This window comes from Oncorhynchus gorbuscha, linkage group LG15, assembly GCF_021184085.1.
Source record: "Oncorhynchus gorbuscha isolate QuinsamMale2020 ecotype Even-year linkage group LG15, OgorEven_v1.0, whole genome shotgun sequence".
NCBI lineage: Eukaryota > Metazoa > Chordata > Actinopteri > Salmoniformes > Salmonidae > Oncorhynchus > Oncorhynchus gorbuscha.
This window is the reverse complement of record NC_060187.1, coordinates 47,115,954-47,138,239: the sequence shown is the minus strand read 5'-3', so window position 1 is coordinate 47,138,239 and position 22,286 is coordinate 47,115,954. Positions and strand designations below refer to the sequence as shown.

General features: G+C 42.8%; 2 protein-coding genes across 5 annotated transcripts in view; one reads left to right on the top strand and one right to left on the bottom strand.

The window, feature by feature from the left end:
* The first annotated feature begins 3,268 nt into the window (after nt 1-3,268).
* On the top strand, nt 3,269-5,899 carry dio1 (iodothyronine deiodinase 1). The gene is made up of 4 exons (XM_046299929.1): nt 3,269-3,747; nt 3,864-4,007; nt 4,304-4,503; nt 5,114-5,899. The coding sequence occupies exons 1-4, from the start codon at nt 3,408-3,410 to the stop codon at nt 5,177-5,179; spliced, it is 750 nt and encodes a 249-aa protein (XP_046155885.1). The 5' UTR covers nt 3,269-3,407; the 3' UTR covers nt 5,180-5,899.
* A 4,905-nt stretch (nt 5,900-10,804) lies between these two features.
* Nucleotides 10,805-22,286, bottom strand: part of LOC123997399 (single-stranded DNA-binding protein 3-like) — a 30,887-nt gene continuing 19,405 nt past the window's right edge. The window contains exons 6-17 of one of the 4 annotated variants that reach the window (XM_046301583.1): nt 16,026-16,100; nt 15,392-15,454; nt 15,104-15,241; nt 14,746-14,810; nt 14,616-14,664; nt 14,197-14,232; nt 13,923-13,977; nt 13,674-13,738; nt 13,246-13,324; nt 12,827-12,855; nt 12,469-12,570; nt 10,805-12,085 (exon numbers count right to left, since the gene is read on the bottom strand). In XM_046301583.1, the coding sequence (XP_046157539.1) occupies nt 12,053-12,085; nt 12,469-12,570; nt 12,827-12,855; nt 13,246-13,324; nt 13,674-13,738; nt 13,923-13,977; nt 14,197-14,232; nt 14,616-14,664; nt 14,746-14,810; nt 15,104-15,241; nt 15,392-15,454; nt 16,026-16,100 (789 nt within the window). In that variant the 3' untranslated portion in view covers nt 10,805-12,052. The remainder of the gene's footprint in view (nt 12,086-12,468; nt 12,571-12,826; nt 12,856-13,245; nt 13,325-13,673; nt 13,739-13,922; nt 13,978-14,196; nt 14,233-14,615; nt 14,665-14,745; nt 14,811-15,103; nt 15,242-15,391; nt 15,455-16,025; nt 16,101-22,286) is intronic. The other 3 variants (XM_046301584.1, XM_046301585.1, XM_046301586.1) reach the window with 3 other exon arrangements.

Below are 22,286 nucleotides of genomic sequence, written 5' to 3'. Positions count from 1 at the left end.
TAATTGTATTTTTTTATTTCCGTCAAATTGTTTGTGTAGGTCAGGGAATTGGAAAGCCTATATGCTTATTTTTCAGAAATTACAGCGTATATCGTAAGTTGTTAAGGCATGCACCTAAGCATCTGTCTCTTATTAGGTCAGTTTAAAAGTAAGAATTATCATGTGTTGCAAAAAAAGACTACAATTATAAGGCCTATGTGAACTAAGCCTGTTCGAGGAAAGTATAGGCCTAAAGACGTCCATCCATATAAACATGAATCACCTAAACAAATGATGCATTTGATTAATAAAAATAAATACACCTAACAATATAGGCCTATGCCTATGAATTGTATAAGCATGATAGCACATGCTGTGAGGTTGAGGGTCTAGAATTGAAATTTGAAAGAAAATAATAATAATAATGTGAAATATATTATTATATTTGTATTATATTATTATATATTTCTCTTAAATAAAATATAGGATGTGAATACCCATAGCCATTCGAGCATATTCGTAATTTAGATAATTATTTAGAAATAGTCTTAGGCCTTGTGGTTTACAACACGTCAAGGATATTAGATATAGGGTCATTCCATTTGATTTCAATCCCATTTTGACCGTACCCCTTTTGATTTCAATAAAACTTTCTATATATATTTGCCCATGGTAGAAGTGGTCAGAAAATAGGTGCTCAAAGTTGACTCATTTTGCATACTCCACCCTACCATGAGATATAATATTAATCAAATGAATTTTTCAATCAATCAAATGTATTTATAAAGCCCTTTTTACATCAGCAGATGTCACAAAGTGCTATACAACAAAATAAAACAGCCTAAAACCCCAAACAGCAAGCAATGCAGATGTAGAAGCACGGGTGCAGATGTAATATGCGTGTGTCTTCATCTCTGGATAAGATAAACATTTGAGTTTGATATCATTTAAAAGCTTACAAACAGGGTTGTCAAACTATTTTATAAAAACGTGTCAAAAATGTCTGAACTCTGTTTTTATTATTAATTTTAGCATATGTTTTAGCTTAGACCCTATGTTACATCATCTGAGATGTTTGTGTTGTGCCCGCCATTGGTTGAGACACAGCATGCTCTTGAATACAGTGTGGGTGAACCATGCGTGCCATGTTTTGGCTGATAAATGTACTAAAATGGAATAAAATAACATTTTCAACTTTCAACTGGTAGCACAAAGATGGTTGGAGGTCCACACATCAGCGAATGTGGACTTGAATGGGAATATATCAGTTGTTTCAAATTATACTATCGATCTTCAATGGGAAACCTATTGAAATCATAGAAATATAGATAATAGAATAGAACGTCCTATTTATGTGGACATTCAGGTGGGTTGACCGGTGGCCATCTTTGTGGTAGTAATTTAAAGTTTCATTTCTCGCATTCCTGATGGAAATTTCCCTTGTCACAACAGTGTTCACTGTAATGCCACGATCAGAGGTTGGAGGTAAAAATAACTTGTGACACAAATATGTGGTACATCTCCTTAAGTGTTGCTGTAACTGTTATTATGTGGGTAAGACCAAACGTGAACTTAAGACAAGGATTTGTTTGCATGATGCCTCCATTCGTAACCACAATGAAAAATCCCCTGTTGCCAGCATTTCAATTGCCATAATCACGAACCATCTGCCCTACGTTCATTTGGGCGTTGATTAGTGAAGGCGCCACGTAGGGTATAGGAGATAGGGATAAATGACTTCTCCAAAGAGAGACACATTGGATAGATCGCTTGGGCACCCTTGCCCCAGCAGGTCTCAAAAAATAGTGTTCCTTTTCTTGTGTTTTTGTAGAAGGCTATAAATATCTAGGCTGAGTATACATATTTATTTTGTAGAGGCTATAAATATGTAGGCTGAGTATACATATGCTCCTAACATTTAGGCTGATATCATAATGTATCTTTATTGTGTGTTTGTGTATACACTGAGTATACAAAACATAAAGAACACCTGCTCTTTCCATGACATAGAGTGACCAGGTGAATCCAGGTTAAAGCTATGATCCCTTATTGATGTCACTTGTTGATCCGCTTCAATCAGTGCAGATGAAGGGGAGGACACAGGTTAAAATAAGGATTTTTAAGCCTTGCGACATTGATTGTTTATGTGTGCCATTCAGAGGGTGAATGGGCAAGACAAAATATTTAAGTGTCTTTGAACAGGGTATGGTAGTAGGTGCCAGGCGCACCGGTTTGTGTCAAGAACTGCAATGCTGCTGGGTTTTTCACGCTCAACAGTTTTCCGTGTGTATCAAGAATGGTCGACCACCAAAAGGTCATCCAGTCAACTTGACACAACTGCGGGAAGCATTGGAGTCGACGTGAGCCACCATCCATGTGGAACGCTGCTGACCGACTCCTTGTAGAGTCAATATTAGAAAGGTGTTCCTAATGTTTGGTATAGTCAGTGAATTTTCATGTTTTTTTTTCCCCAAAGCTCCCTCTGCTGGGATCTTTTGATTGGGCCAATATTGACTTTGTGAATCTATAATTACACCCCTTTGTGTGTGGCCTGTATTTGTTGTTGTAACATTGCCTCCTATGCATTCTGAAGAAGGGGTCATACCCAAAACGTTTGTAAGGCAATACAAGATATGTTCATTTAAGTTTACTTAGCGGAGAGCTGTCTTATTTTTGTTCAACTTGAATTTCAACAATGTACCAGCTAAATTGCAGTGATCTAGCTATGCTATGTCTCGACCGATTGTGAGCACAACACAAACATCTCAGATTATGTTTTTTAAAAAGGGTTTAAACTACAACATATAGATGGGGGGAAAAACAGGAGTTTACATGTTTATAGACAATTTGACAGCCTTGTTTGTAAGAGATAAAGTGATAAAGACATGGATGCCTCGTGGTAGGGTGGGGGGTATCGGTATCACTTGAAGACAACTTCTACCATGGGCAAATATGTATGGAAAGTTATTGAAATCAAATGGAACGACCCTATAGGCTACTGGTTGACGACAATAGCGGACATGAATATCAGTGAAGTACGGCTGAGTAGTGACATCTAGTGGATGATTCAGTGTCTGGTCAACACACACACGCACTTCTTATTCCTAGTCCTGGAGATACATTTGTAAGTGCGCTCACAAGGGGTAGTTTACGGTAAATTCAATCGTCAAAATTATCCAAAATGGATCTCAAATACCTGGATGGGCTCAAGCAGTATGGTGTAAAAAAAAATTGGGTCAAAATCTATTAACAACATTCTACTTTACTCTGTCAAATCGCATACATGTCAGGGGTAAAAGTAACGTTTAGTCAAAAGCCCACAAAGGCGGTCGAGGAGGGAGTGTTTGTTTGCACAACGTTGCACTCTGCCATAAAATAGGCAAGAAATCACGCATAGGCTATTGTTTCGCTGAGCACCAAATAAAAATATGATATTAATATGGAAATGGTTCATTTATCTGTCAATGCCATGTTTATTTTGCTTTGCGTTCATGCAATTTGTCTTTCTCACGGTTCTGAATTTGATTTCACGAAGTTTGACCAAGAAACTTATCTTAAAAATGGGCGAAAAGGTAACTATGACCCAGAATCCGAAGTTCAAGTATGAAGATTGGGGACCGACTTTTATGTCATGGAATTTTGTCAAGACCATCCTAGGGCACATGTGGACTAATGCCGGTCAAGAAGCTTTTGTGGGCAACAATGCTCCCGACTCACCAGTGATTACATTGGACGGCAAGATTACCAGTATCTACAACTATTTGAAAGGTGAATAGACGACTGCTCGTGTGCAGTATAGTCAGTAGTATCATGCCAGTTATTTTATCAACTTCCTTTCTAAATACTAGGCTACAATAATGTTCTCTGTTTTTTTTGTCTGTCAGACAACAGACCACTGGTGTTGAGTTTTGGAAGTTGTACCTGACCCCCGTTCATGTATAAACTTTGCGAGTTCAAGCAACTCGTCAAGGACTTCGGCGATGTGGCAGACTTCCTGGTGGTCTACATCGCCGAGGCGCATTCAACAGGTGAATGATGTGGAGGTGGTCATTGGTCAAATATCCGGACACTTCCGCCTTTGCTCAATTAGCCTGGGAACGATGTTATTGGTCAAATGAATAGTACGAGACCATATAGACCTATGTGATGATGGCTTTGTAATCTATTCTAAACCTGGAGCAATTATTATAATGCTAATTTAAGAATTATAACTGATTGTGGCTTTAAAAAAAATAATCGGTTGTATTAAAATAAGGTATATAGCCTAGGCTTCACAAATATCAAGCCACTACAATCCTCACTGTGATTTTTCTCTCTGCTTCAGACGGTTGGGTCTTTGCCAACAACGTTGACATTACTAAACACCGAAACCAGGAGGAGCGGCTGGCTGCAGCACAGTTCCTGGTCAAAGAGGACCCCCTGTGCCCCATCGTAGTGGATGAAATGAAAGACACCACAGCTAGTAAATATGGTGCTATTCCAGAGCGGCTGTATGTGCTGCAGGCAGGAAAGGTTGTTTATAAGGTAAGGACAGTTAAGAAAATGTTAAGAGTTACGAAAAAAGGAAGGAGTAAAAAGAATACACATAGATCAAATGTATTTTTTAAAAATTGCGTAACAAAACTGACGGTGTGCAAAGGTAAAGAGAAATCAAGGTGCACTTCTTGTCTGGAGTTTTTGGAATCCTGCCAAAGCATTCTTTGCTTTCTGGCTCACATGGACACATCCTGACTCAGTAGTTTTTCCAGACTTATGGGAAAGGATATTTGGAACACTGAACAGAAGGCTGTTGAACTTCTGTTACACAAGTATTTTATTGTATCTTTATTTAACCCTTTTTTTAAACTAGGCAAGTCAGTTAACAACAAATTGTTATTTACAATGACGGCCTACCAAAAGGCAAAAGACCTTCTGCGGGGACGGGGCCTGGGATTAAAAAATATATATAAAAATAAATAACATAAACATAGGTACAACCATATCATACAAAGGTATAGGCCTGTAAGACCTGTTAGGCACCTGAATCTCTCACTTTCTTTTGTGAGTCTCATAGAGAGGAGTCTGTCACTCACAGTTCACCAATAAATCCACTTGTTGCTCCTGTCTAAATCACCAGTCTTCTGTCTGTTACCAGGGAAAGATCGGGCCAAGAGGCTACAGCCCTGAGGAGGTGCGTTCCTTCCTGGAGAAAATGAAGTAGGAAGAGGTGAATCCCATCTGTCACTAACCTTTTTTTCTGTTATTTTTTGTTATCTTATCTCATGCCCATATTATTATGTGTATTTCTGCTCTCTGGCATCCCAATTATCCACCTTTTTTAGTTTGAAGACTGTTTTTTAGTGACAGACACAGATCAAGCCTATGGCCTCTGTAACCCGATGAGGAGAAACCTGGAGAGAGACCATTCAATCAGAATGGGTGGGTTGATAAAACAAGGAACTTATCATAGGAAGTAAAGGTGGTTGTTAATTCTGACCTTTAGTAAAAATCCAGGCTGCGGTTCAGGTCAGAGTTGTTATATTGTATTGACATAACTGCACTATCATACCTTTTCTAAGGGCCGAGTGTGAAACAAGCCCTTTGGCTGCTAGATTATCAATATATATTTCGTACGGGATCTTGTACTTTACGTAACATTAAGAATTTCTCAAATGTAAATAGGTGTAGTTGATGTGTAATAGCCATATAGTAATTGCACTGGCATATCTGTAAACATTCTCTTGATACATTGTCCATGAATGTTCATAAGTTACTCTGGGATACAACTGCTTTTTCCATGATGATTACAGTGCAAACCTCTGGTCATTGTAATTTGATGAACTGAAAGCAGATTTGTTGCTAAATAATTTAGGAGCATTTAGAGCATGTTGTTGTGGTGATTGAGGATATACCTGCTTATTAAAAACTCTTAATGAACTGATGTTGCCCTTGGGATCATTGTTTATTTAAAAAAGTATATATATATATATATATATATATATATATATATATATATATATATATATATATTTGCATGTTTTCATTATATGATTAATTGTTCAGAATTCTCACAAGATTATTGACTTCATACACTGAGTATACCAAACAATAGGAACACCTTACTAAAATGAGTTGCCCTCAGAACAGCCTCTTTGTCGGGGCATGGACTCTACAAGGTGTCAGTTGACAGTGTTCCACAGGGCTGCTGACCAATGTTGACTCCAACGCTTCCCACAGTTTTGTCAAGTTGGCTGGATGACCTTTGGGGGTTGAACCATTCTTGATGCACACGGAAAACTTTTGAGCGTGGAAAAACTCAGCAGCATTGCAGTTCTTGACACAAACCGGTGTGCCTGGCACCTACTACCATATCCCGTTCAAAGGCACTTAAATCTTTTGTCTTGCCCATTCACCCTCTGAATGACAATTCATGTCTCAAGGCTTAAAAATCCTCCTCTAACCTGTCTCGTCATCTACACTGATTTGAAGTGGATTTTAACAGCAACATCGATAAGGGATCACAGCTTTCACCTGGTCAGTATGTCATTTGTCAAATCAGTGTATTGTAACAGAAGATGAGACATAAAGAAGTTGTTCTCATCAGTCCATCTGCACGTCACATGACTGTGCCTCACCTTGGACCTGTCCCAAATGGCACCCTATTCCCAATATAGTGCACTATATGGGAATTGACTACCATTTGGGACATAGGCCGTGCCTCTCCTTGTTGTTATTGAACAGGTCACCTCCCAAGCAGTAAAAATAAACATTGCAGATGCCTGCCAGATCTAAAAACGCCTGGATAGGTGCTACACATTCAGCTAACCACATCATATGATATAGGAATCTGATACCCGACTGCACAGTAAAATACTTGGCGTGCCACCATTGGTTGATGCAATACAATGTCCGCCTGGAACGGGACCAAGACCACAAACGGAACAAACTTCCACCCATTTTTACAAGATAAATCAATAATCTGGCTCCATGCAGTGTATAGTATCCCCATGACAGCTTGAGCTCGTAAGACATAAGCACACAAATAAAAAAGCACAATGCGAAAATCAAAGAGAAACCTGGAAACATCATAACTCAAGATTATATGTGAATTACTAGGATACGGTGAACAAACTGTTTAGTGTTGCTACAACTTTCCAAACAATCTTGTGAGGAAGACCTAAGCCAGCGAGGGAGAGGTTGGTTGGCTCGTCCCCAGCCAGGCCACATCCTGTTGCAGTGGATGTGTCCCAAATCACATCCTATTTCCTTTACAGTACACTGATTTTGACCAGATCGCTATGGGCCCTGGTCAAAAGTAGTGCATTGTAACAGGACTAGCGTGCCATTTGGGACACGTAAAGTGAGGAAAAACGACTGGATTCACTGGAACAGTTTAGGCCTAGTTCCTATTGTGAGGCAGGAGTCAACATGCTAGATGTCTGTCAGACCTCTCCCCTACAAGACTGGCTGCATTTGAATCCAAAAATGTTGTATCCTTCCACACTGTTTTCCCCTTAGCAAATCTGAAATAACTAAATAGGTGAGAGCTATATGAAACTCTATATGAGCTATATGAAGCTATTGCCCAATCCCAGGTATCCAGTGGTTGCAGAATCGGAGAGGAGAGAAGTGGGCAATAGCTGGGACAAGTGGATGAGCTTTTCGATTGGAACAGCCCTGAGCATAGTAGAGGGATGGGCTTGCCCAGTGTGCAGAATAAATGCAGATCCTTATATTGGTTTGCTGTAAATATTTTTGTACAGTGACAGGAACTTGGCAGTGCTACAACGCAATGTGAGGGGGGCTGAGTAGCAAAGGCAACCCACAGAAAGCACATAAGGGGGAGGGAACAGGTACGAGTGTAACGATTGCTCCTGTCCATTCCCCATTGCAGCAGAGCCAACCTGGGCAGGTAAGAGCAAAACCTCGGCAGAACCATCTATTCATCTGTAGTGGGTCGCCGTGCACTATTAGCATAGCTGGATCAAAGCTATGTTGCATTGTAAAACAAGACATTTTGTATAGTAGATATTGATTATTTGCTTAGCGTCAATATCAGCGACATATTTAACGGTTTACAGTTGTTTAAAATTGTGGTTTATGGGCTAAATGGGCAAAACAATATGTGGTGTGGACATCATCACTTGTACTTACTGCCACTGTTTAGAAATGGCAGCCAAGCACGCCAGAGGCAGCGAGGTTCCAGCCACTGCCTCAGTGAGAGAGAGCCAGGAGAAGAGCAGCAAAGCAGTAGAGGTACAACAAGGCACCGTATAAACCTATAACTATTGTAACAGGGGGACAAAATAAAAAATGGGAAAAAAACAGTACATGAGTGTTGCCTGATCCATTTGGAATGTTTTTGTGTCCAGCCTTGAAACATAAAGTACACAATGATGAATGTCTTCTTAGCGTATCTACTAGATGTTTATTATTCAAATGGTTACCACCAAATGGTGTGTCCACTGATCTTTTGTGTCTATATGTTAATCACAGGTGTCAGGGGGAGCCCCTTCATTGCTCCATAGGCAGTCGTCTAGGCCGTCGTCTAGGCCAGCTCCCAGCCAGGCTCATGCCCACACTAAACCCCAGGCCCTCTTCAGCCTGAAAGGGCTCGTCGCCACCCAGAAGTTCTCCAAGGCACTCAAGGTGGGGGGCACAGTATTCCCTACATAGTGCACTACTTTTGACAAGGGCTCTGGTCAGAAGTAGCGCACTACATAGGAAATAGGCTGTAATTTGGGACGTAGTCAAGGTAAAGCCTAAGGAGCCAGAGGACCCATTCAAACCAATGGGACATGTTCAGTAGGAAGAAAACGTTTAAGAACAGAGTGAAACTGGGAAGTTCACTATGAATATAAAAGCATGTTGATGCAAACTGTTTTGCCATGGTGGGCCCTACTGGACATGACCAAGTGTTTCTCATTGAATACCTAATTGAATCACTACCGTCTGCCTGTGAAGTATCTCTTTTTAACCTTCACGTTGTATTCATTCGGATGAATAAATGATGGATATAGAACATAAGTAGACATTGGCGTATTCACTAGGACCAAAATGGAAGCAACGGTATGGGACGACCTGAACTTGTCCTTGTTTTCCGTATTTAGTGTTCACTAATAAAATATGACCCTGTTGTCATACTGGATCGCTCTGTTTAATTGTGTGTACTCAGGAACGCATTGCACTGAAGATTGCAATGAGGAACATCCCGGCAAGGAAACCTATTGTTATAGTCAATGAGCAGGTCAGATCAACACATACATATAGCTACACGCTAAAGTTGAACAGAACAGCCCTGATCTTTCACCAGTAGTCTAGCCACTTAGCCAACAGTTACCCCTCCCCCTGGCCTGGGCATATCTCAGTCTAAAGTGGCTTTGTTTCATCTCATTTCCTTCATCTGCACTGATATAGAAGAAACCGGACAGACAAAGGCAAACTCCTGGTGGCCAACCGTCATGTTGCATTCACCTTTCCTGTGTTTTCAGAGCAGTGCCCATAAATGAGATAAGACAGAGGCATTTTAGACTGTTAAGACACATCCCTGGCTGTCTCTTCAGATTCAATCTCAATTTTAGGTCCTTGATTCCTCGTGTCTTCTCTCCTCACCTACCCAAAGTGCATTGGAGGAGAACAGCAGAGGGGAGGAATCCCAGATCTTGTCCTCCAATGCACTTTGGAGCAGAAAGTGAGGACTCAGCCAGCTGTACCGACTCCGATAGCGTGTCTCGAGTGAGCCATGTTTCCATGGCTCACATGATGTGCCCCTTGGTGGGGGCTTGAGAAATCAAGGAAATATGTTTGGGATTCACCTCTGCTCTTCAGGTGCCAGCGGGTTCGGCCCAGCCTGCCGAGAAGTTCCCCTGCGGCCTGGTCCATCGGATGCTGCAGGACTTCCTGTCATCTCGGCTGGAGGCCATGGATTATAGCGCCCCCTCCTGTGGTGGTCTAGTCAAGGCGCTGAGTGAGGAGGTGAAGGCTCTGGTGAGGACTGTGTGTCCTGACCGCTACCGGCTGGTGTGTACTGTGGCGCTAGGCCAGCTGGGTCCAGAGGGGCAGCAAGGATATGGAGGGCTCGTAATTGGCTAGTCGTAGTCTCTGGGATCCCCATACAGACACCTGTGTTGCCCACACCTACCAGAGCCAAGAGATGTTCTGTACTTCGAGTAAGGTAGAAGTTGACAAAGGCCCTAATCCGATATATGAAAATGGTCCGAAAAAAATAACACAGGGTATGCATCCCAAATGGCACCCTATTCCCTACATAGAGCTCTGGTCAAAAGTAGTGCACTATGGTCCCTAGTTGAAAGTAGTGCATTAAATAGGTTAACGGGTGCCATTTGGGATGCATACCTTGAACTAGAGGTCACCAGCACTACAGTCACTTCCTGTCTGTCCAATTTGTATGAACGACTCATCCGCTGTTCTTTGTAAAACAGCAATAATCATATTTGGAGTGTACTTGAATAAAACAAATGTATTTATGTATACAAGTTGTGAGGTTTAAATATTTGTTACTAGGTCTTTCCTTGGACACTTCCCTGATATCTATTGTCAGACATTTGGAGTGAGTCAGGGTGTTTTGTGAACGTGTGTGTGTGGCTGCTTGTAATTACTATCCTCGTGGGTACCAGAAATCTCCACACAGATAATAAAACGGTTATTTTAGGTTAGGGGTTAAGGTTAGTGTAAGGAAAAATAGGATTTAGAATGGAAATGAATGTGTTCCAGACGAGGATAGTAAAAACATGAGTGAGAGAGTGTCAAGGTAATTAAATAGTATCCAAATCACCCTACTTGCTTTGAAAAGTGGCAAACAGGAAAAAAGGAAATGGACAAGAAGTTAAGTTATTGTAAAATTATATTAACAGCACTCTTTCCCCCAATTTGAAAAATAATATATATACCAGCAACAGGTGTATAATGCTTAATATTCACAGAAAATGAAATAAACGTTCACATTTACAAGACTGCCGCTAAGTTTATGATACTAGAATTGGTTTACAAAGCTTTAACTAATCTTGAAATAACTGGGCCAATACACGTAAGTCAAATTTGTATCAAAATACTTAAAAAAATAACCAAACAAATACATTGAGAGAAAAAAAGAAAGAAAAAAAACTACCAATCTGTATCTCAGGTAACAATGGGTTTAACTTTCATCATCACCGTGATGGAACAGTAGGAAAACAGACTGCTACAACGATGGCGAGAAAAAAGGGCACAGAGTGTTAAGCACAGGCAGGGAAGAGGTTAAACACACCACATGTGGACGGGAGCAGCACTAGGTAGTATGTTGTACAAAGATCTTAGTCATGCACCCCCCCCCCCATTGCATCCACACCCATGGTTTAGCCCAAGTTAGCTTTCCCCTTGACAGAACAAGAACAGCAGTCCGACTGTTTAAATAAAAAGCAACATAAAACCAGTGCAGAATAAGATCGCTCTCCTCGACAAAAACAGAACCCACAAAACACATTCCCTATCGACGCATCGCATCCGATCCGACATTTTAAAAACCCTCGCTGAGCACTTCGAAACTGTTACAGGCCCTATTCTTACTAAGGCCCAATACGATCGCACCACTTCCCTTTGAAAATGTGGCTAAATAGTTGGGGGCTAGTACATCGGGACAAAGTCATTCAAAGGAGTGGTCACAGAGTTACAGGCAGATTCAGACGCCATGTTTTCAGACTAGTCTTGTGACATACTACATGTGGCTGAGCGCGGGATCTGAAAAATGAAAACAAAAAGATACATTTCTCCTAGTTCACAATGCACACTTCAGTGTTTTAGGTGGCAAAAGCCGAAACGGGTTCTGCACTACAAAGCAATAATTAAAGCACGTGTCATGTATGCAGTAGTTTCCGTCGCTGGTTTCGTCACACTTGGGGTGGTGATTATAGAAGAACTGTCCTTCATTTGGAACGAGGAGGAGCAGAAGTCACCAGCCATTTTGAAAATGTGTACATCAGCATTCTGGAATTGTGTGGAACCAAAATGGCATTCTGTCCCTGGTTCTGTGCTGATGTGTTTTGGCCATGTCCTGTTATGAGCTCAGATCCTCAGTGATGGCAGATGGAGGGGGATGTCACACACTCATCGTCATGGTAGGGGAGTACTGCTGAGGGGTACAGACGGGAAAAGGGTTCAAAATCAGGAAAGCCTATTAGAATGGCCTGACACAAACAAAGCCAAAACTGTTACTTGGCAACCGCCCAGTGCCCCCACATTACACCGCCACTCTAGAGTCAATGATGGGGTCACTGTGGCTTTGCCTGACTGTCAAGGTACCACCACTGGAGTCAATACTGCCCTCTAAGCCCTACAGTACACATAGGCTTTGTTACTGGCAACAGTGGCCTCAGCTTGGTCGTGTTCATTAGGCATCAAACGAAACAAAACTGGACAGGAAAAAGTAGGGGACAACTCATTTTAAAAACATTTTCTATTGCATGCCCTAATGAAAACAGTCCATAGAGCTGCATGGTAGGGTAGGGAGCTTACATTCTCACTCTGAAAGGAGTGCAGGAAGTTTCCTCCCAACTCGTCGCCATCCCTCGGGGTTCCAGGAGGGTTGCTAATGCCACTTAGATTGTTTGGGGAGTTCTACGATAGGGCAGGAAAAAGAGTAAGTAAATTGGGCCACTAGCAGTCGCCTCAGTGCCCGTCTGTCGTGCCATCATGTCCACTCTTGACGTTGACAGCAATGAAGTTGGCAAAGAGCATAAACAGATCTGGGACCAGGCTAAACAATAAGTAGTAGATGCAAACAAATGTATTGCTTACGTTTTATGAAGGAAGTCAAAATGATTTGTCATGTTTTGATAGGAATCTAGATATATGGCCATGTTATAATATTCACCTTGTTGAGTCCGTCCATGTCACCAGAGCCTAAGAAAGAGAGAGAACAATTCACAGTCCAAAATTAAAACCTTGAAGTGATAATGCAAAAGGTGCCCCGGATTATACAAAAGTCTGGCACCTCCGCTGAGAATCCGTCTCCTTGCTTCACTATTACACGGTGTACGTCCCATATGACACCCTATTCACTATGTAGTGCACCCCTTTTCACCAGAACCCTTTGGGCCATGGTCAGCAGTGCACTACATAAGGAATAGGGTGCCATTTGGTGCCGTACCATACGTTCAGATTGACTGAGTCTGCAAGTATTCCCAGCCAGTCATACACTAGTCAATACTGTTATTCCCTAAACCAAATCCCAAATTGAGACTTGCAGCTCCGGGGTTGTTGTGTTGTAACAGTGGCGGAGTAGAGTGTTACCTAGTGATCCATTCATGTGGTGTGGCTCCATGCCCGCCATGGCGCCTAGGGGCCCGTCAGAGCCGGGGCCCATAGGGAACTGCAGCATAGGAGACACAAGCACTGCCTTAGTACACATGTCAACAGGACAAGCACCACTATCACACGGGACTGGGACAGGGAGAAACAGTGTGCATCCCAAATGGCACCCTATTCCCTACATAATGCACTACTTCTTACCAGCCCCCCCCCCTCCCCCCCAGGCTCTGGTCAAAAGTAGGTCACCATGTAGAGAATAGGGTGCCATTTGGGATGCAGCACAGTTTCATTATGGAGGACGAGAAAACTCGGAAAGATATGACTGGAAGAAACATCTGGCGATGAAGAAACAGGAAACAACGTGACTGCAACAGATGTGAGGAGAGGGCTGGGGCGAGAAGGAGACTCACATTTGATCGGTTGCCAGGTCCAGTGTTGATCATAGTGTAGAGATTGTCCCCAGAGTTGTTAGAGTCTGAAAAGTGGTTCATACACAAATCACTCCAGATGATGATGATGATGATGATGATCAATAGACGAGTGTACGTGAGGTAAATGAGAACAGCCAAAGATGGCAAACAGTCATTGAAGACTAAGGTTATTTGCCAAGACATTTTGACATGCATTCCTGTTCCTCTGTGAAGATTTGGTGTACCTACCAGCAGGGCTGGGCATAACAGGGGTTCCAGGGGGTCCCCCTCCACCAGAACCTCCCTTTTAGAGTGGCAGGAGAACACAAAACTATTACAATTCAACAGGAAACCACAACACCGGCAGCTGTATCAGGTCAGATTCTACCTGCACCAATACAATCAATTAAGACTGTTGAAAGACAATACTACAATAGTGGCTTTAAATGGGTGAAATATAAACACTGCCGTAATGGCCAGTGTGTGCGTTTGTGTGTGAGAGCTCATCGGAGAGTGTGCTTACCCCGTATGCTCCAGGAGAAGGTGATGAGTAAGGCATCTGAATCAATCACAACAGAAACATTACTGCCCCGGAACAGGGATTTATGTACTCGCCTCTCAAAACATCACCATTCATCGTTTTAGCATCATCCTATCATCGTCAGTATCGACGGGGTGTGTCCCAAGTGACCTTATTCTCCACGTAGTGCACTACTTTTGAACAGTCAAAAGGGCCCCTGGGCGAAAGTAGTACGCCAGAAAGGGAATATGGCGTAATTTAGGACGTAGCCTGGGATACATAATACTACAATTACATCCAGAACTTGGTAATGCATTGGGCCTCCAGAGCTCTTACTGAGAGAGGACGGACACAGACCGGTGCAATCTGAGCCGATAACATCATGTGTGTGTGTGTGTGTCTAAAGTGGAAATTGGACTCACAGAGTTGCCATTGTTTGGATTGGGCCATGGCCGTCCAGCACCTGGGCCCCTGCAATACAGCGAGAGAAACCAGTTAAATATCAACACACACTGGTGATGTATAATGTATTAAGATGGAGAGGAGGCTCACATGTTCACTCCTGGCATCCCGGGGCCCATAGAGTTGTGTGGAGGCCGCATCCCACCACCAAAGTTCTGCAATGACAACCAAGAGTTAGACTACCATACCATAACCAAAGGAGAGGGGGAGGGGGATGGGGGGGTTGGAAAGAGATGGTTCATGGGGAGGGTGTCTGTAATCAGCAACTCGGAATCCAAGGAGACCGACTGGAAGGGTGATGTTGCATAGGCAGTTTGAAATATGAATGGGCTAGTCTGAAAGACTACAAGCAAACTGTTGAGAAATACTAGCTGCTCGTAGATGGGTGTGTAACAGTGCAAGCCTGACAAAAATAATAGAATTGGGGCATATCAGTAGTGTGGTCTACCTGGGGTCCTGGCCCCATAGGGCCCATGCCTCGAGGGCCACTCATTCTCTGCATCGGTCCCAAGTTAGGATGGCCTTGTGGTCGTGTGTGGTCCATGTTTTGGAGCATGGGATGGGGGCCAGGGCCACCGCCAGGAGGCTACAAGGAAGAAGAGGGATGGGTGAACACTCGTCAAATAAAACAACGACAAGACATGCTATCAAACCTTACAGAAGTAAGGCTCTTTTGTTAAACTGATGGTAGTACTGTAGTGGTGGTGGAGAAATATGGGTACAGTAGTTTGTTTACCTGGTTGCCCATCCTGATAGGGGGACCTCGCGGGCCTCCAGCGACACGTAGGTTCATGAAAGACTAAACCGCAATACATTTATCAGCGTTTCCTTCACAACAACAATTACACTGAACAGCCATGCATTTCTCCCCCTCACTGATTTTCCAGACGGAGGAATACGTTTCACTTTTAATAGAACATAATAGCCTCGTTTTTACCCTATGCAAATACTCAACACAAGAACTAGCTACACAAAATGGCGATCCTGCGTAGCTGTATCGTGTTACAAATAGGCTATGAGAGTACGCAGAACGGGCCTTTTTACGTAGCTAATTGCATAGGTTATAAATTAGGCTTAACGGTATAGTTTCCGATAACATATTTTAAAACAAGTGTGATTATGCACTGCCGCCAAAAGCATCAAGCCAAAGGACATAGAGGGTACAGACATACATCAAGTGGGCATGGGTGGGGTGAAATGACCGTAGTCTTCCCAATATAAAAGCATATAAAGAAACAGGAGTGCCAACAGAGAGCCGTAGTGTCCCAAATTACACCCCATTTCCTAGATAGTGCACTACGTTTGACCTGGGCCCTGGTCAAATGTTGTGTACTATAATCATTTGGGACATCCGGAGAGAGCAGCGGTACCTGGCTGTGGGGTCCCATCATAGTGTTAGGGGGAGGAGGCTGGGGGTGAGGAGAGCCTTGGGGACCAGGTGGACCCTGTGGCGTCACAGAGAAAAAGTGACAGAGGGAGGGAGAAAGAAGCAGAGAAAGGAGGGTTACTGAGCGGAGGAGAGTGCAACGGGGTGGTGGGCAAATGCTAAAAGCTGTGCTTAGGAAAGAGGGTTGGGTGTATCCGTTGATCATTCTCTCCTTCCAGGCACAGTAAGAGAGTGTGAAAAAAGAGACGGTGCAAGTGAGAGAGGTAGAGAGGATGTGTGCTAGCCAGAACAGCAGCCAGCTTGTGATCACTGCCAATTACCACCGAATCAATTAAGCCCTGCTTTACAGCAGCTGCCCCAAACACTGTCACTATGGAGCTAATGACAGGGTTGTCTAATTAACACCACTTGCATATTCGAATGACTGACAAAGAGAGAGCTGTCCGTGTGTGTGCCTGCAGCGTTTCCTCTAGGGTGTTTTTCAGCAGCGGGGGTTTACAGAACGACTGAGGTCACTCCTGGTGACTTTAAAAAGACATTCTATTCCTAAATGCATGGACCTGTTGACACCATCTGAATAGAACTGATGCGCGCCACTGCGCTGCAGGGAGCTGAGGAGCAAGCGGTGGCTGTGCGCTCCTGGCTCTCATTCGTGCCACTGCTCGCTCGGTTTGCTACAAACATAAGCACCATTTCTACTTGCCCAGAGTCAGATGAACTCATGGATACCATTTTTATGTCTCTGCATACCGTTTGAAGGATGTTTCTAATTGGCGCTAGTGCAATAGCTAATTAGCATTAGCGCAATGACTGGAAGTATACAGGAACAGCTAGCATGCTAGCAAAAGTATTAATTTGAAAGTATTCACACCTCTTGTCTTTTTCCACATTGTGTAAATGTACTTTATTTTGTCCTGTATCGATCTAATTAATGTATTTTGTTCTTTAAGAATTCCTGAATTGAAAATGGATACAATTTAGATTTTTTTGGTCATTGGGGTACACACAACACAATGTCAAAGTGGAATTGTGTCCAAATTTTTACCAATTAATAATGAAAAACCTGAAATGTCTTCAGTCAATAATTATTCAACCCCTTTGTTATGGCAAGCCTAAATAAGTTCAGGAGTAAAAATGTGCTTAACAAGTCACATAAGTTTGTGACGACCCTCCCACTGTCTTCCGAATTCTCTCTCTTTGCTTTTGTTTTCCTTAATAGGACGTTGGTGGGCGGAGCCGGGAGGGTCGTCAGCGACATGGAACACACCTGGGCCTGGGAGGGTCCTGGGATAAACAGACCTCTTCCCCATTCATTCATTGTGGAGACTCTCCATAAAGAGACACTTATAGATTTTGTTTGTTTGCGTTGGCACCTTTCAGCATTTCTCATTATCACATTTATGCATGCAACCACTTACTTACACACACACCATTGTTAATTGTATTTAGTTTACTTCAGTTGATACATATTTTGTTTACGAACTTCAAGCCAATTCGTGACAAGTGGGGGGCTCATCCGGGATCTTGAACTTAGTGTTTGGGAGAAAACGTGGATTTTTTTTTTTTTTTTTTTTTTTTTTTTAACCTTTATTTAACCAGGCAAGTCAGTTAAGAACATATTCTTATTTTCAATGACGGCCTGGGAACAGTGGGTTAACTGCCTGTTCAGGGGCAGAACGACAGATTTGTACCTTGTCAGCTCGGGGGTTTGAACTCGCAACCTTCCGGTTATTAGTCCAACGCTCTAACCACTAGGCTACGCTGCCGCCCCAATGTTGTTAATGAGTTAATGTTGAACTCTAGGTGCTTTAACTTTTGTTACAGCTTTTGAGTTGTAGTGTTTGCCTTTGTTTGGTAAACTTGCCACGGAGGTGGATAGTTGGTTGTGTGCTGCGTTGGAGAAAGTATATTGGTTAGTTTCCAGGACCCTGCCGAGGCTGGAGACTCTTGCTCTACTCGCTGTTGGGATATCGGTCTCAGGTGAGTATAATCGGCTGTGTACCTCAGTGGGAGATTTGGGTAGAGTAGTGAAACTGGCTTAGCGATGTGTTTCACTTTGGAATACGTTGGGCATGGTTATTTTGTTTATTTTTGTGTTGCGTCTGGACGGCGCAGTTGTCTCGGGGGGCACATCCATGGCTTGGGAATCTGCCAGCGTACTGAGGGTGGTTTATTTCCTTGCCAGCGGACTACAGTGCGTGATAACCCACCGCAAATCTGCACGAAGACTATGTTTGAGATATTGTAGATTTTGGGGAAACTCCATATCATCTCTATTCTGTGGTGTCCAGTGTGATTGTTACTTCTCTGGTTGTGGTCCGGTGTGCTCAGCAGAGGGGAAAAGCGAGATTTTCTTGTGACTATGGTGTCTTACGGAGACAAGTTCATTCGCTTTCCGTCAGAGGAACTGTTAGAATTATGTACTAAAGAACAGCTGTTGAAGATTAATGAACACGACAATGTTGAAATTAGTGAGAAGTGTCATTCTATTAGGTTAATATTGAAGGCCAATCTGATGGAGTGTTATTCTTGAAGTTACCACTGGGGCAGTCTCTGCTGAGGACTTGCCATGTCCCGGTAACATTACAATAGCCACGCCATCCGTTAGTCCTAGTCTTCTTTTTGAACAGCAGAAATAACTGCTTCTGTTACAGCTAGAGCATGATCGTGTAAAGTATGAAAAATAATTGGCATTTAAACAGGATTTGGAGCATGCTAAAATCAAGCTGCGACTGGAGCTGGTTAGGGAATATAAAGCTCTCAAGGGAGAGTTTGCTCTGGGAAGGTGACCCAGATTTACCTAGGAACTTAGTTGTTGCCTAAATTTAATGAGAAGGACCCTGAGACATTCTTTGTTGGAGCGTGTTGCTGACGCTAGGAGTTGGCCTGATTCTGACCGCACTTTGTTGCAGTGTGTGTTGACTGGTAAAGCGCAGGACGCATATTCAGCTCTTAGTGTACCTGACAGTGTCAGTTATGTTAAAGTTAAAATGGCTGTGTTACAGATTTACGAATTGGTTCCTGAGGTTTACTACCGCCAACGAATTACAACTTTAAAAAGGGATAAACAGACTCCTGTTGAGTTTGCGCGACTACTGTCTTCAGTTTAATCGCCGATGTTCCGCCTCTGCAGTTCTGACTTTCCAAGGGCTGTGTTATTCTATTATGCTAGAGCAATTTAAGGACACAATCCATGATCGTATATCCATGTACATTAACGAAATGTAAAGACTGTCGCTGAAGCTGCGGTTTTGGCGGACTAGTATGTTTTGACTCCCAAGGGTCTTTGCAGAGCCCCGTATTGAGTGAGTGGGGGCTTTCGGAGAGTTTTGGGCCTTGCTCAACGAGATGCTCTGCTTCATGGGCAGTTTCATTCAACTAGGGTTGAGCCTGACTCCTGTGGTAAAGCTGACTTTGGTCAAGTCACTACTGTCAAGATTCAGGTCATTGGAAAAACGAATGTCTGGTTCTCGGGGCTAAGCCTACGGCATTAGCAGCGCCTGTCCCACATCAGTTCCCTCCTGACACATTGTCTCATGCCCAGGGGACTGGTGAAAGGTGAGGTTGTTGTGGGGGTGCATTCTTTGTGGCCTATTGAGGGTATCAACGTTATCCTTGGGAATAACTTGGCTGGTGAGCGTGTATGGCCTGTCTTGTTTCCATATCTAGTGGCTTCTGCTAAGTAGTCATTTGTAGGGATTCCTGATGAGTGCTCAAAGTTTCCCCAGAGGTGTTCTGTGTGTGCAGTGATGCGTTCTATGAGCCGTGGCGACTGGTCACTGTACCGGCTAACGAGAATGGCACAAAGAAATCGGTCACTGCTTTCCCTGTTATCCCGTGATCTGTACCCCTCTCTGATCTAATCAAGGAGCAACAGGCTGACCCCACATTAGAAAGAGTTGTGACCAAATTGTGCCTGTGGAACAGTTGGGAGATGTCGCCCACAGCTGTTTGGCTATTTTCTCCAAGAGGATGTCCTGATGAGAAAGTGGGTGTGTCATGGTAGTTTTTCTGGGGGAAGCGATTAGTCAGGTTGTTGTACCAGTTAAGCGTCGTTAGTTGGTGTTGAAACTTCCCACAATGACATTGCTGGACATATGGGTGAGGAAAACCTATAATTGCATAAAGACATTTCTTTTGGCCTAGGTTAAAGAAGGATGTTTCTGAGTTTATCAAAACTTGTCACAACTGTCAATTAACTGGTAAACCTAATCAAACTAAGCTGTTACCACTGTTTCCTGTACCTGTACTCAGCCAACCTTTTGAGTATCTGATTATTAACTGTTGGGCCTCTGCCTTGTTCTAAAAATGTATTAAGTCATTTCACCCCCTCCACACTATGACAAAGCAAAAACCTTTTTAATTGCAACATTTAATTTAATACACACACACAGAGAGAAATGACATTTTACAGTTGAGGTCAAGTTTATACACCAGCCAAATACATTTAAAGAGTTTCACAATTTCTGATATTTAATCCAAGTAAAACTTCATTGTCTTCGGTCAGTTAGGATCACCACTTTATTTTAATGTGAAATGTAAAAATAATAGTAGAGGGATTTATTTCAGCTTTTATTTCATCACATTCCCAGTGGGTCAGATGTTTACATGCACTCAATTAGTATTTGGTAGCAATGCCTTTAAATGGTTTAACTTGGGTCAAATGTATCAGGTAGCCTTCAACAAGCTTCCCACGATAAGTTGGGTGGATTTTGGCCCATTCCTCCTGACAGAGCTGGTGTAACTGAGTCAGGTTTGTAGGCCTCCTTGCTCGCACATGCTTTTTCAGTTCTGCCCACAGAGTTTCTATAGGATTGAGGTCAGGACTTTGATTGCCACTCCAAAACCTTGACTTGTCACCCTTAAGCCATCTTGCCACAACTTTGGAAGTATTCTTAGGGTCATTGTCTATTTGAAAGACCCATTTGCAACCAAGCTTTAACTTCCTGACTGATGTCTTGATGTTTCTTCAATATATCCACAAATTTTCCTTTAATCCATTTTGTGAAGTGCAATAATCACATGGAGATTTTATTTGTCACCATGTGCAGTTAAACCATAGTCTGGCTTTATGGCAGTTTTGGAGCAGTGGCTTCTTCCTTGCTGAACGGCCTTAAAAAAGGTTGTCGATTTAGGACTCATTTTACTGTGGATATAGATACTTTTGTACTTGTGTCCTCCAGCATCTTCACAAGGTCATTTGCTGCTGTTCTGGGATTGATTTGAACGTACCTTGGTGCGGCTGCGTGGTCCCATGGTGTTTATACTTGTTCATCTGTACAAACAATAGTAGACATGGTACCTTCAAGCATTTGGAAGTTGTTCCCAAGGATGAACCAGACTTGGTCTACAATATTGAGATCTCGGCTGATTTATTTGATTTTCCCATTATGTCAAGCAAAGAGGCACTGAGCTGGAAGGTAGGCATTGAAATACATCCACAGGTACACCTCCACTTGACTCAATGTCAATTAGCATATCAGAAGCTTCTAAACCATGACATTTTCTGGAATTTTTCAAGCTATTTAAATGGCACAGACAACAGTATATGTAAACTTCTGACCCACTGGAATTGTGATATTGAAAGTCTGTAAACTGTTGGAAAAAATTACTTGTCATGCACGTAGTTGATGTCCTACCGGACTTGCAAAAACTATAGTTTGTTTAACAAATTTCTAGAGTGTTTGAAAAACGAGTTAATGTCTCCAACCGAAGTATGTAAACTAACTGTACATAAGTATTCAGACCCTTTACTCAGTACTTTGTTGAAGCTCCTTTGGCAGTGATTACAGCCTTGTCTTCTTGGGTATGATGCTACAACCTTGGCACACCTGTATTTGGAGTTTCTCCCATTGTTCTCTGCAGATCCTCAAGCTGTCAGGTTGGATGGGGAGCATTGCTACACAGCTATTTTCAATTCTCTCGGGTTCAGATCCGGGCTACAGCTGGGATACTCAAGGACATTGAGACTTGAGTCCCGAAACCACTTCTGCATTGCCTTGGCTGTGTGCTTATGGTTGTTGTCCAGTTGGAAGGAACCTTGGACCCAGTATGAGGTCCTGAGCAGGTTTTCATCAAGGATGCCTCTGTACTTTAAGCCATTCATCTTCACCTTGATCCTGACTAGTCTCACAGTCCACAAACGCAAAGTCTCACAAACTCAAAGCGGGCTGTCATGTGCCTTTTATTGAAGAGTGGCTTCCGTCTGGCCAGTCTACCATAGAGGCCTGATTGGTGGAGCACT